Source organism: Tauraco erythrolophus, chromosome 14 (assembly GCF_009769465.1).
Source record: "Tauraco erythrolophus isolate bTauEry1 chromosome 14, bTauEry1.pri, whole genome shotgun sequence".
Classification (NCBI taxonomy): Eukaryota; Metazoa; Chordata; class Aves; order Musophagiformes; family Musophagidae; genus Tauraco; species Tauraco erythrolophus.
In genome coordinates, this window is record NC_141478.1 from 12034130 (window position 1) to 12046131 (window position 12002).

Here is a 12002-nt window from a genome sequence, read left to right on the forward strand (position 1 = left end):
CAGGTACCTCCAAAAACTAGGGTTTCTTGCGTGCTGTTATTGTGTGAGAATTTTTAAGTTGACCTGCCTTTGTTATACTGGTGCATGAAGTCGCCTTTGGAAAATAACACGAAGTTCTCAGCATGTTGTCCCCTATTCTCCAGTGACTCACTGGTAACTGCTTGCGCTTCCGCAGCTCTAGTAACAGTGTCATTAACTGGTTTTGCAACTCCCACGTGTGAGAATATTTGTAGCAATTTGAAAAGGATACAGCTTCATCCTGTAATTTTGAATTTTCTATTTATGTGCCTTAACTTCACGTTTCAATTCTGCTATTGCAGTTGTCTTCTGTTGAAAGTGCTTCTGTTGTAAGCCTTACTTTGTAGATGCTGTCACTTGCTGTCAAGATTACTCTTCACATCTGGATTTTGCTTGTGTCTTCCCAAGCCAATATGAATTTTGGAAAGTACAAAAAAGTAGGTGGCACAGTGTGACTTGTGCTATGGGAATGACAAGAAAATTAATTACCTGCAAGCCTTACAAACTGAATTTTCTTCTCCCTCTACATTTCTTCACCATTAAAAAAACACTTGCCATTTTGTAGTGCCCTTGAGGAAAGTGCTTTGCCTCTACTGAGAATTTTTTCAAGTTATTGAAAAACTTGAAAAGTTTTTTTAAAAAAATTGACTTAAATTAGCATAGGCAGCACTTGGCGTTTTGCATGGCTGCACACACAGCAGAAGAATCACAAGAAAAAACTCCTGCCAGTGCTGCACTGAAGTTCCTACAAGTAGCACTAGTCCTGCCTGTGCTCAGAGAGCAACCTGAGCTCTCGGATACTGGGTTTATACTGGCAGGGCCGGGAGCTTATGAACCCACATGTCCGAAATGTGCGTGAAGACCTCAGTCAGTCAAATTGCACTATTTATGCAACAAAGATTGCTCTTTAGATCTGCTTTTGCATTTTTAGGGTAACTGTACAAAAGTCAGGGTTGTGGTTTTTGTGGGTTTTTTTTAAATAGATGTATTTGTTGTTTAAAAAAAACTTTGTTCGATGCCACTTAAAAAAAAACTAAGCAAAAAAACCCCACAACAAACCTTAAAGGACATGATGCACCTGAAGCCCGTTTACCTTTTGGGGTGTCTTATAGAGAACACTACAAAATGCAGGGAAACCTAAGCTGGTAGCTGTTAAATTACAGTTTTCCACGGATGCTTGGTGAGCACTCTCTTGTGAGGCGGATGTGTGTGGGTGTCCATCTGGATGCTATCTAAAACGCCCAGCACTCTCGCATTGTTGTTTTCCAAGGATAGTACTTTAATGAGTAAAGAGGAATTTAGTAACCATGTAACACTGATAACAGACTTGCTCCTTTATATAAAGGAAATGGGAGAGAGGGCACGGAGTAATCCGCACTTCCTACAGTTGTCTGTGCGACAGCTCCGTTTGTGCTCGGGTTCCCCTGGAGACTGCGGAGGCTGCGGGAGCACCACGCACACAGGCAGCAGTTTGGTCTGTATTTATAGGGAAAGTTAATGTGTGTCCACACTAAATTTAAACAACTTTGTGCTTCTATAAGGCATTGTGCCTATATAGTAGGTTACTCGTTTCTTGCAGAGTTACAAAGCAACAATAAATATCATCACTCTATACTTATGGGGGTTTTGTGCATTTTCGTACAAAATTGCAGTGAAAGTCTTCTTTTGGGTGGTATCTTTCAGGGAAAAGAAAATAAACATAAGTTATTTAGAGCATTAAACTCTTTATAATGCATTTTCTGTGAGGGAAGGGTGCATTTTCAGATGGAGTCTGCCTCAGAGTATTATTTCTAACTCCTCGGGTTTCGCCAGCTGCAGTTGAGAAGGTAAGTGCCCCTTTTGCCATTGACTGTCTTGAGGAGGTGAGCACTGGAGAGGTGAGGATGTTTGGCGAAAAAGCTGTGGGTAGCAAGAACGGGAAGAAACTCTTGCAAAACCTTCCTTATGGAAGAATGTTGATTGTAGAGGAAGAGAGCAAATTAACAAAAATCAATCGGAAATGCCCTGATATCATGGCTTCCTTTCTGCTTTACTACGGCCAAGTTAAAGGCAACCATCTAAGGATGGAAGCGGGAGATGCTGAGTGAAGGTACATCCTTCAGTGTTTCCTTGAGTCTCCTCTGTACAGCTAAGGCGACACTGGGAGAAGTTCAGCTGTGTTGTGGAATTTATTCTTTTCAAATATGTGCTAATGGTTTGCCCTAAAAAAATACAGCTTTAAGCTGAATTGCAGGAAAGGATGTTCCTGGTCTGCTACCCTGTGGGTACCAAGCCCTGTGATGCCACTGAAGCACAAATGCTTCCAACTTCCTTTCCAGCAGACAATAGTTTTGTGATGCTGTTGATGAAACTTGATTCATGTGGTGGGCAATTCTGCAGAGATGAAGATTTAGGCTGAAATTTATATTCTTCCTGCTATGGGGCTGCATTCAGGGCTGGAGCCAGGAACTAGATGCTTAATGTGCTGTTGCTTTGCGGGACCGCAGACATCAGATGATGCTAGGTTTTGCTCATGTCCACTCGGCCTCCTTGCAAGCAGTGGTGAGGCACGCCAGCAAGTTCTACTGAAGTATTTTTGGGCTCTTAGGATGCAGATCTCCTTTCAGAAAGCAGTAGTTAAGGCAGTATGTTTTCTGATGGCTTGCAGCAGCTCTGACTAGCTGATGTGTTCAGTACATCCTTGTTGAGCCTACAGAGGCTGGCGTCATCCCCCTCACAGAAGGGACAGCTGCGGCACAGGTCTCCCACACTCTGCTCTCCTCCGTGTTCAGCTCTCAGTGGGGTTTCTCTTTGGCTGCTTTCCCTGGGAGCTGCAAGGGCTGGCCTTGTGCTGGCTGTTGAGCAAACTGGGCTCTGAATTTCAGACCCTTGCACAGGAGTCTCCAGCTGCTTGCTCTGTGCCATGCAATGGGGCTGTCCTGGTGGAAAAGGCAAAGCCCAGCAGTGTTTGAAGGAGGAGGTGGTGGTGTCAGGCAAAGAGGAAGTGAAAAGGGGGAGCATGAAGCACATCCAGCTAAGCCCAATGTGCTGGGTCCTTCCACTCGCCTGCTCGGCTGTAAAGATGCACCCCTCGCCTGGCTGGAGCAGCCCTTTCACTATCTTATCCCAGTGTGGTTCTGCTGTCTTGTAGCTGCGGCTTTGGACAAAGCAACATCGCTGCGAATGGTTAAACTGGGCTCAGCAAAACATAGCGTGGTGCCTGAGAAGGAAAATTGCAACTTGTTTGTAAGTCACTCCAGGACACGTCTTCTAAGACTCGCGCTGTTGGATCCTTCAGAGCTAGAACAGGAGAACAGCAGTGACAGTCTAATCTCTGACTTCTGTATCCAGGGATGTGGTAGCAGCTGTGCCTTCATACTCCTCAACTTCATTAGCTCTCAGCTCTGCATCTTCAGCCCCTGCAAACCCCCTCTGACTCTCCCAAAAAGTAGGAAGTTGGCTGCAGTTGCCAAAAATGCCTGGTTTTAACTTATTCAGAACAAGCTAAAAGTATCCGTAGGAGAGAAAACAGTGAGAGTGGTTCACTATGTAGGAAAATCTATTTCCCTCAATTGAAATGAAACAGTGGCTGTGGAGGACTTTCACTAGTGCAAGTAAGCATCTTCCAGGACTTCCCGAAGGTACCTGCCACCATGTTGCTGGTTACGGGGTTTTCCTGCCATTGTGTAACACTTTGCTGATTTCTGCCCGTGTCAGCCAGGCATGTCAAGGAGGAAGGAAGGCAGACCAGCTCAGTGCACCTGAGCATGAATTAACTCTGCTGTTGCTATTTATACAGGAAAAAAATTCCCCTGTTTACTCTGTGTTCTAACAGAAACACCGAGCTCTGTTGCGCTGGTTACACAAAGCACGTAACAGCTTCCTCCAGGCTCCTGCAAGAGTGCAACTGCGTTTCGGGTGTGCTCTGCGGGCGGGTGACAGCTTCGCTCCCCACGTTGCCCACATACGCTCCTGGTGCAAGACTGCTGAGCTGGCTGCTCTCTCCTAAATCGGTCCTCAGCTCGCCTGGAGCTCTCCTGTCGCCAGTGAGCACCAGGTGCACGTGTCCCGGCATCTGCCTTCCCTGGACCCTGCGTTGCAAGGAGAGGGTGGCGCGGTGGCATTGATTGCCTGCTGGAGCTGTGATCCCACAGCCCCAGATCTGAAATGGTGTCACTCCCAAGGGTGCCAGAGGGCTCCTGGGGCTCCGGGCTGGCACTGTTCCTTCCTGCCACAAAGGCTCCCTGGGGTGACATGGGAGCTGTGTCTGCTGCCAGCTTGCCTCCTCTGCAGCTCTGTTAGAGGGGTGTTAGAAGTGGCTGTAGCTGGTTAACTGCTTGCTCCGGCTCCTATGTAAGGGTGCTGCCCCATCAGTGTCGTTCCACCTGCCAAAGCTCCTGTCCCCTGTGACAATACGTGACTGGGGGCTGCTCACATCAGTTTTTCATGCAGCATATTTGACGCTGAGTGGCTGTCTGGGGCTGCAGCAAGAGGGTGTGAGGTAGGGTTTGGGTGTGATGGGGCTGGTAGTGTAGTGACCGAGGGAGCTTTCAGTTCATAACTGCCCACCAGAAGGGCAGTCTCACATATCCTGAGAAAACACCCGTGGCACAGACCTTCGGCAGCACGCACTGTCGCATGTCAGCAGCCACACAGGTGACAAAATGCCCTTTTCCTGTGGCTTCCCTGGGCTGGGCAGGGCAGTGGCAGGCAGGTGGGCAGTGAGCTGGGGCAGCTCCCCATGCCCTGAGCACTGCAGGCAACTGGAACTCGAGCCATAATTGAGAAACACAGGCTCCTTTTAGGCTGCATACAAGGCTGTGGGCTCAGTTTCGCCAGTGCTTAAAGGAGCTTTGTTCTCTGTGCTGGTTACAGGCTGATTTCCCAGTATCTTAAACAGAAATCTTGTTTTTAGCCTTGAGAAAAAAGCTTTTTAATTTACAAAGGCATGGCATTTTTCTTTTCCCCTCCTCCTCCTCCTCCCCGCTATGGCCACTATTCCTTGGACAATGCCGCTCTTTGCTGGGTTCTGCTCTTGAGCTTGTATTTCTTGATCACTGCTGAAAACAGAGCTTGTCACAATTGTATTTTTCTCTAGATCTTGCTGTAAAACACCAGCTATTCTTCACCTCCCACACCGTAATCACACTCACTAGTGCCTGTGAGCTGAGAAGTGCTGATTAATGCACCCTTTCCTGGTGCTGTCATCTACACTGAGGGGCTGCTGTGAGGCAGGAAGAACCCCACTGGTTGCTCAGAGAAAAAGTGGGAAGGATGGTAAGGCTGATCTTGCAGGAAGAGGGAATTTGATTTCTCTGGTTTCATGTTTTTCATGGCAGGAGAAAGAGAAATCTGGGAGGTGCCCTGAGGCAGGAGCCTGGGGCATCTCCTCGAACACTGGTCCTCTCCTCTATGGTAAGCACAGCCTGTACCCTCTCCAGTCCCTCCTCCTCACCAGCGAGGGCACTGTGGCCTGTCCATGCCAATGGTTTCTTCCAGCTGTGTTGATGTTGTGTTCTAACATGGCGTCGAAATGAAAGAGTTAAGAAAGAAAAACGTAGAAAACTGCTAAAAGAGTTTCTGTGCTTTATGTACAATCAATAGCGCTGCTAATCACTGCTGAACATTTTCTATCTTTTTGTGCTCAAAGCCATCATTAAAGCTTTGTGAGAAATTAGTCACTCTTTGTCACTTGTGGCTGGCCCAGGTTTTGCCTTTGGGTTTGATTTTGTGAGCAGCCTGAGCCATCCTCCCCAAAGAGGGTTGATTCAAAAGCAGCCGCTTCCTCTTTGGGCCGTGTTTCACTAGCAGAGTCTGGACTGGGGGTTTTCCCTACTTTATTGTAGCACCTATCGCATCTTTTAGGATTAATACCAGCTTTCATACAAGAGAAAAACAACATGCAATGGCTGTGTTGAGCTGTCTGTCTCTCCAGCTCTTTGCCCGTGAATGGTTGGACTCGATGATCTTGAAGGTCTTTTCCAACCACAGGATTCTGATTCTCCTCCTGTCGCAGGCAGGGCAGCCTGGCCTCTCCTCGTCAGCTGATGTGCAGCACCGAACGCAAGGAGAGAGCAAGGCCAGTATAACCGTGAGCATGAGGAAGGTGAACTCAACACTGAAAACGTAGTGAGAGAAAAGACCTCTGCTAACGGAGGGAACCGAGGCCGGTTCACCTCCTGGCCCGACCCCCGTGGTGCTGCGTTTCTCTTCCCACCACGCTGCCGGAGGCGTCAAAACCCCACACGGAGCCGAGGTAACTCGTGCTGAGGGCCCAGGCGGTTTCAGTGGGTGAAATAAACCTGGCTCGCTTCTTTCGCTGCCTGCGGTGCACGCAATGGCGAACAAGGGCTTCTCCCAGCGGGGCTGGCGGCTGGAGCTGGGCTGCAGGGCGGGCACCGGGACACGCCTGTGCCGGCTGGGCACCCCGCGGCCCCCGCCGAGCCCCAGCCCTCGGCTCTGCCTGTGCCGGCGGCGGAGGAGGGAGGAAGAGCCGGGCCAGGCACCTGCTGGAGAACGGGGCTTTGGGGGGATTTTCGGCACCACCCGCAGGGTCGCGGCCGCCCCCGCGCCCGCCCCCCGCGCGCGCTGAGGGCGCGTGAGCCGGCGGCGGGCGGCGATTGGCTGCGAGGCGCACCCCGGGGGCCGCCGGGCCGCGGGCGCCCGCCGAGCGCCATTCACGGCGCTGCCCGCCTGCACGCGCCGAGCCTCATTCACAAAAACTTCATTCATAAAAGCGGCGGCGGCGGCGGCCGGGGCTGTGGCGGGGCCCGGCGCGGCGGGGGCGGCTCGGGCGCTGCGGAGCTGCTGCCCTGCGGCTCTGCGGGAAACAGCGCCGGAGGCGCCGGAATATTCGGTTGTTTCTGGATTATGGTGCTGAAGGACTTTCCAGCAAGAATTAGCGAGACTGACGCCGCGAGCTGCCGGCGCTGTTCAGTATTTTTCTTAAAATAACTGGGTTTGTGCCTGGCGGCGGAGCAGGAGCGTGGCAGCACGGGGATGCTCTTCTCCTTTGGGGCGGCCAACGATGGAAATGCGGAGAGCTGGGCACCTTACGGGGTCCCTGCCCGTCTGAAAATGTGTTTGAGCTTGTAGCTGTCGCTCAGCGTTGTGTGGAATATGCTTCAGCTCTCGCTGCAGCCCGGACTCCGCGGTTAACGATGCTCCAACTGTGAGTCTTCAGAGCTAGGCGGGATTTAGTGCCTGGCTTGAGGCAGGAATGAAGGCAGGTTTAGATAGCGGCTCTGCAGCTTAAGCTGCTGTGCCACTGATGTGCTTTCCTGTAGGCAGCTTGTAGTACTGCTTAGAGAATACCAGCTGTCTGTGCAGTTTTAAGCCTCGTCCATTGAGGACCATAAAACACCCAAGAGGGGGTCAGCAAAAATATCCAGTAGATTTCTGTTTTGAAAATTGTTCGACTTGCTTGGTTTCCATATAATTTATCTACAAGAGGCAATTTATGCAAGAGTATCCAGTTACAGACCTGCCAAGGCTATGAGAGAACGCAGCCAGCAGAGCCTCGGTGGACACGTCCTGTATGTAGGGTTGTTCAGACATCCAGGAATGCTGCACAGGGCTAAGTACAGCCGATTCAGGAATGATTCGATAACATCCCTAGATGAAGGTACGCAAAATACGTCTTTAAACATCAAAGGTTCTTCCTCCTCTTCCCATTCTTCAACACCTGGTTCACTGACGGAAGATGTCTCCTTGGGGCCACAGGACACCTGCACCACCCTGTGCACGCTGATCCCCCGGATGGCGAACATTAAACTTGCCAACCCATCAAATCTGCCGGGGCTGAAAAGCTTCTGCCTGGGGACAAAAGAGGTGCCAAGAATTAAACTCACAGAGTGCGTTACCATCCCGAGCAGCCCAACCTCGCCTGAGATCAGCTGCCTCTCGGCCTCTTATCCACAGCCTGACCTGGACAAGCTGGCCCTGATCCCAAAGCCAGTGGGCGACTGTGCCATGCGGGGAACCGAGGAGGCTGCTCTTGCAGGCAGGCAGGACAGCAGCCTCACGCAAAGTGGTGAAAATGTGGGGGAGCCGGGAGCGACCTACAGCGTTCGGGTGAGTACTTCTCACTGGGTTTCCGTTCTCTGACAAAGCAAACAGCACAGGTGGTTGCAGGGTGACCTCTGCGTTCCCACTTCTGGAGCCAGTGCCCCGAAGCACTGATTTCTCCTGTATATTTCCTGTCTCCTGATGTACGTAGGGCTGTGGTGTCGAACTGAGGGAGTTAAAAGGACCACAGCCACTCCCAGAGGTAACACAACATCCATTTGCAAAAGGCTATCTTTAGACTCTCTGAGGAGTGCAGCTGAGCTGCAATTCAAACAGAGGTTGCTCTGACCTGAAATGCGTGTCAGAGGGAGAAGGAGGCCCACGGAAAAGGCTTCCCATTGCCTCGCAGAGCAGCTCCCAGGCACATGCTGGCCCACGCTGCTGACATGTTTGTCGTGGAGGGCATGGGAGAGCTGCTAGGGCTGCTACTGCTGTCCGGAGCACCTCTGCCCTGTGCCTCCTACCCCGGGAGGTGAGAAGATAGGATGCAAAAGCTGCCGTCCTCCTTTGATGCTACAGGACTGTGTCTGATTTTCTTGGTAATGATAGGTGTACGAAAACCCTGCCTATTTCTTCAGAAAACACCCTGAAATAGCCTTTCTGGATATTTTTAGTGCTGTGGACTGGTGTTGGTGGGTATCATGGTATCATCTAATTAGCAGTGAGTGGCTGAGAGGAGACTATGCTTCCTGGGCTCGGTACTTTCGCTCCCTCCACCCCTGCCACATCTGGGAGCTGTCTACTTTTCTTTTCCTCTAGAGACTTTATACGTTACCTCCTTTGCTGTGCTCTGAACCTCTGACCCTGCACATTTTAGTGCTTATGCTTCATCTGTCAAAAGCATTCCTAGGCAAAAACTGCCCGCTGCTTGCATGGGGGGAGCCAGTGCAGACCATGGGGAAACGGCAGAGAAAGCGGTCTAAACCTGCTTCAGAAATACTCATGTAATGGCTGGGCTGGCCAAGGGCTCCTGTAGCTCTCAAAGCCTTTGTGCCTGTCCCTGACATGCAAGGGGACCGCAGGAGCATGCCGTACAAGGGGTTATTAACCAGCACCTGTTCCTCCTGGTGGGCTGCAGGCAGAGTGCTAAGAGTGTGTATGTGTGAGCTCTGTTTGGTGTACAGGAGGTATCAAAATGTGGCAGAAGGAGTAAAAAAGCCATAAACCATGCCAAATTCGTGTCTCCTGTGTGATGTTTCGCAAGCAGGAAAGTCTAAAGAAAGGTGCAAGGCCAAGAAAAATCAATCAATCCCTTTCCAAATGCAGCAGGAGAGCCGGCAAGTCAGAGGGGAGAACAGCGTGGAGAAACAGCCATGTTCACCTTTCCCCAAGCAGGAATGAGACGGCTGCCTGGCGTCTGGCAGCAGCGGCACAGTTGGTTTGATGGGACATTGGCTGAAAGGTGATGGTGTCCCAGCACAGCACCAGCCGCTGTGCGCAGAGCCACAGGAGGCCCTGAGACATTCCCCTGGGTCACAGCAGGTGGAGAGAGGGGATGAGCTATTTGATCACGCTCATATGTGTCCTTTTATGTTTACTTTCCTTTAAATTCTAGTACTAACGTGAGCAGTTGAGATTTTCACACCAGCAAGCTCATAAAATAGATGAACAAGCATGCAGGATGTGGCTTACGGTGAGAGCACAAGGGCCACTGCAGCTCCAGGTGCTGTGCCTTCGGCCAGCCCGCAGAAAGGCCTGCGCTGATGGATGGCATCGTGATGCCCAGTGCCCGCCGCGCAGGATCTGCCTCGTGTGCTGCGGTTTGAGCAGCACCTGATGCAGCAGAGCTCGTCATTAAGGCTTTGAGGTACCTATAGAGATTCAGATACTGAAATACTAATGCCAGAGGCACGCTTAAAGAATTCAGTTTCTGACGCAGGGAGGAGATGATGAAGCACAGGGAGAATTTCCCATGTTTCTGTCGTGGCCCAGGGCCGAGAGCAGAGGCACCTGCCGGGGAGCACATGAGCAAGAAACGCAGAAGAAAGAGCAGAAAAAGAGAAGGACTTGACAGGAAGGTAGTGTTAAGCAGGGAGGGGCTCGTCCCCTCCTGCTGTTCCCCAGGTTGTATTTTCAGTACGGTTTTCTGCTGGTCTTTCTGGAAGTCAGGACATTTCATGGGGAATCTCTCTGAAGGGGGGTTGCTGGCAGGCACTTCCCAACACAATGGGGAAATGTTTCCCTGCATCTTTCCTGCATCATCCCTCTACTGTTCCTCCCGCAGCTGTGGGCCTGCAGGAGCCAGCCCCAGGAGAGCTGCAAGAGCATTGCTGGCATGTGCCAAAACATGTCCTGGCCAAACTCGTGGTGTTTTGTTCAGCTGGCCCTTTTCATAACAAGCAGGTCGGTAAATAAGCAGCCTGGGGACTTTGGAGCCTCAGCATCACAGCATGGGCAAGGAGCTCATTTCCCCAGGGACCACGAGGCTTCTCCAGGAGCTGGCAATGAAGCCTCAGGTGGGCTGGGAAGCAGCCAGGGGCAAAGGGCTGCAGTGCAGAGGGAGCGTCAGGTGGTGGGATGGTCTTGCCCGGAGGCAAATTGGGGCCGGGTAGCCATGGGAGCTGCTCCCAGTCCTTACCCCTCGCCCTCCCTCCTGTGGCATTCGGAGACACCCGCTGTCTCCATGCAGCTTCTGGTGCCCTGGGAGGGTACAGGATCACTGGGATCTCCCCAGAGACCATTTGAGGAGGAAAGTCAGTCCTGTGCTACAAGGACTGCTACTGCCAGAGATCTTTGGCCTTAAAAGCTTAATCGGAGTCTGGAGAATTTGGTACTTACGTGGAGAGGATCTGCAGTTATTTTAGAAAGGCAATAATATGGTGAAGTAATGAAATGCCTTAGGGCAGAAGCTGTCCCCTACAAGCTGGAATGAGGCAGAAATTGTCTTTCTGGGGTCAGTTTAAGAAGAGGCGATGCCAGGACCCATCGCGTCTCCCTGGGAGGCGACTGTGCTGTGTGTGGCTGGTGGTGACAGGGCACCTGTGTCATGGCTGTGTGTCCCCTGGGCTTCGGGAAGGAAGTCGAGACCTGCAACAGCACCCGTTCTCCTGAGATGCTCGTGCAAATAACAAAGAGCCCAAATATTAATATTTTAATAGGAACCCAATGGCTCTAATTCCCACACTGTTATCTTTCAAAACATACTTTGTACGCAGTTTGCTGCAGGATTTCCAAGATGGATACTTACCTTGTCCTTGTTCACGATCTACCCGTTACATGCCTCCCCACAACGCTGCCCACCTGGAGCTGAGGTTGTCTATCTACTGTGCTGGTGGTGGCCATGGCACTTGTGTCTCCTGCTGGTGATCGTTATGGCTGTGACGAGCCTGAGGAATATTCCAAGAGGCACTTGCCGTCCTTTCTCTTGTTGATTGGGGAGTGCCAGGGACGTGGCTGCTCCTGAGCAGGAGGGTAAGACCCAGCTTTTAGCACTATCCAGCACCAGTGGCCCCTCTGAGACCAGTGAGAACCAGCAGGAAGATGGTACTGGACCTAACATGGAGCAAGGCTCTGTGGCTAAGCTTAAATCAATAATGCACGAGTCTCTGAGAGATGATGTTCAGATTAGTGAATAAATGTGCTATTGAATGAAAATATGGAAGGGAAATGCTATTGCCAGATATTTTAAAGTATAATAATATTACAGTGAAATAATAAGCTACAGGTTATTTGCAGCATCCTTTGTTGTAAAGGGTGGATATATTGGAGTTTTACTAATCTATAGGTTGATCCTCTGCTAGCAGTTTGGCATATATATATATGTATTTAATCAGTTGCTAGTCTCTAGAGTAGAAGGAGCTTGACTGCTGCTAATGTCAGAGTTCAGAACGAGGTGCAGGACATCCCAAAAGAGTACACATGGGCACCTGTCCCCTGTGCAGTCCTGCTTTTGCCCGTGGAGGGTGCAGCAGGTCACCCTGGGGAACCTGCTGGCCATC

At 50.9% G+C, this 12002-nt stretch overlaps 1 protein-coding gene across 1 annotated transcript in view; it reads left to right on the plus strand.

Moving 5' to 3' along the window:
* The first annotated feature begins 7491 nt into the window (after positions 1 to 7491).
* The window catches only part of SHC4 (SHC adaptor protein 4), a 32480-nt gene continuing 27969 nt past the window's right edge, over positions 7492 to 12002 (plus strand). Inside the window, exon 1 of the mRNA XM_009990548.2 lies at positions 7492 to 8070. Coding sequence (XP_009988850.2) covers positions 7492 to 8070 — 579 coding nt within the window. The remainder of the gene's footprint in view (positions 8071 to 12002) is intronic.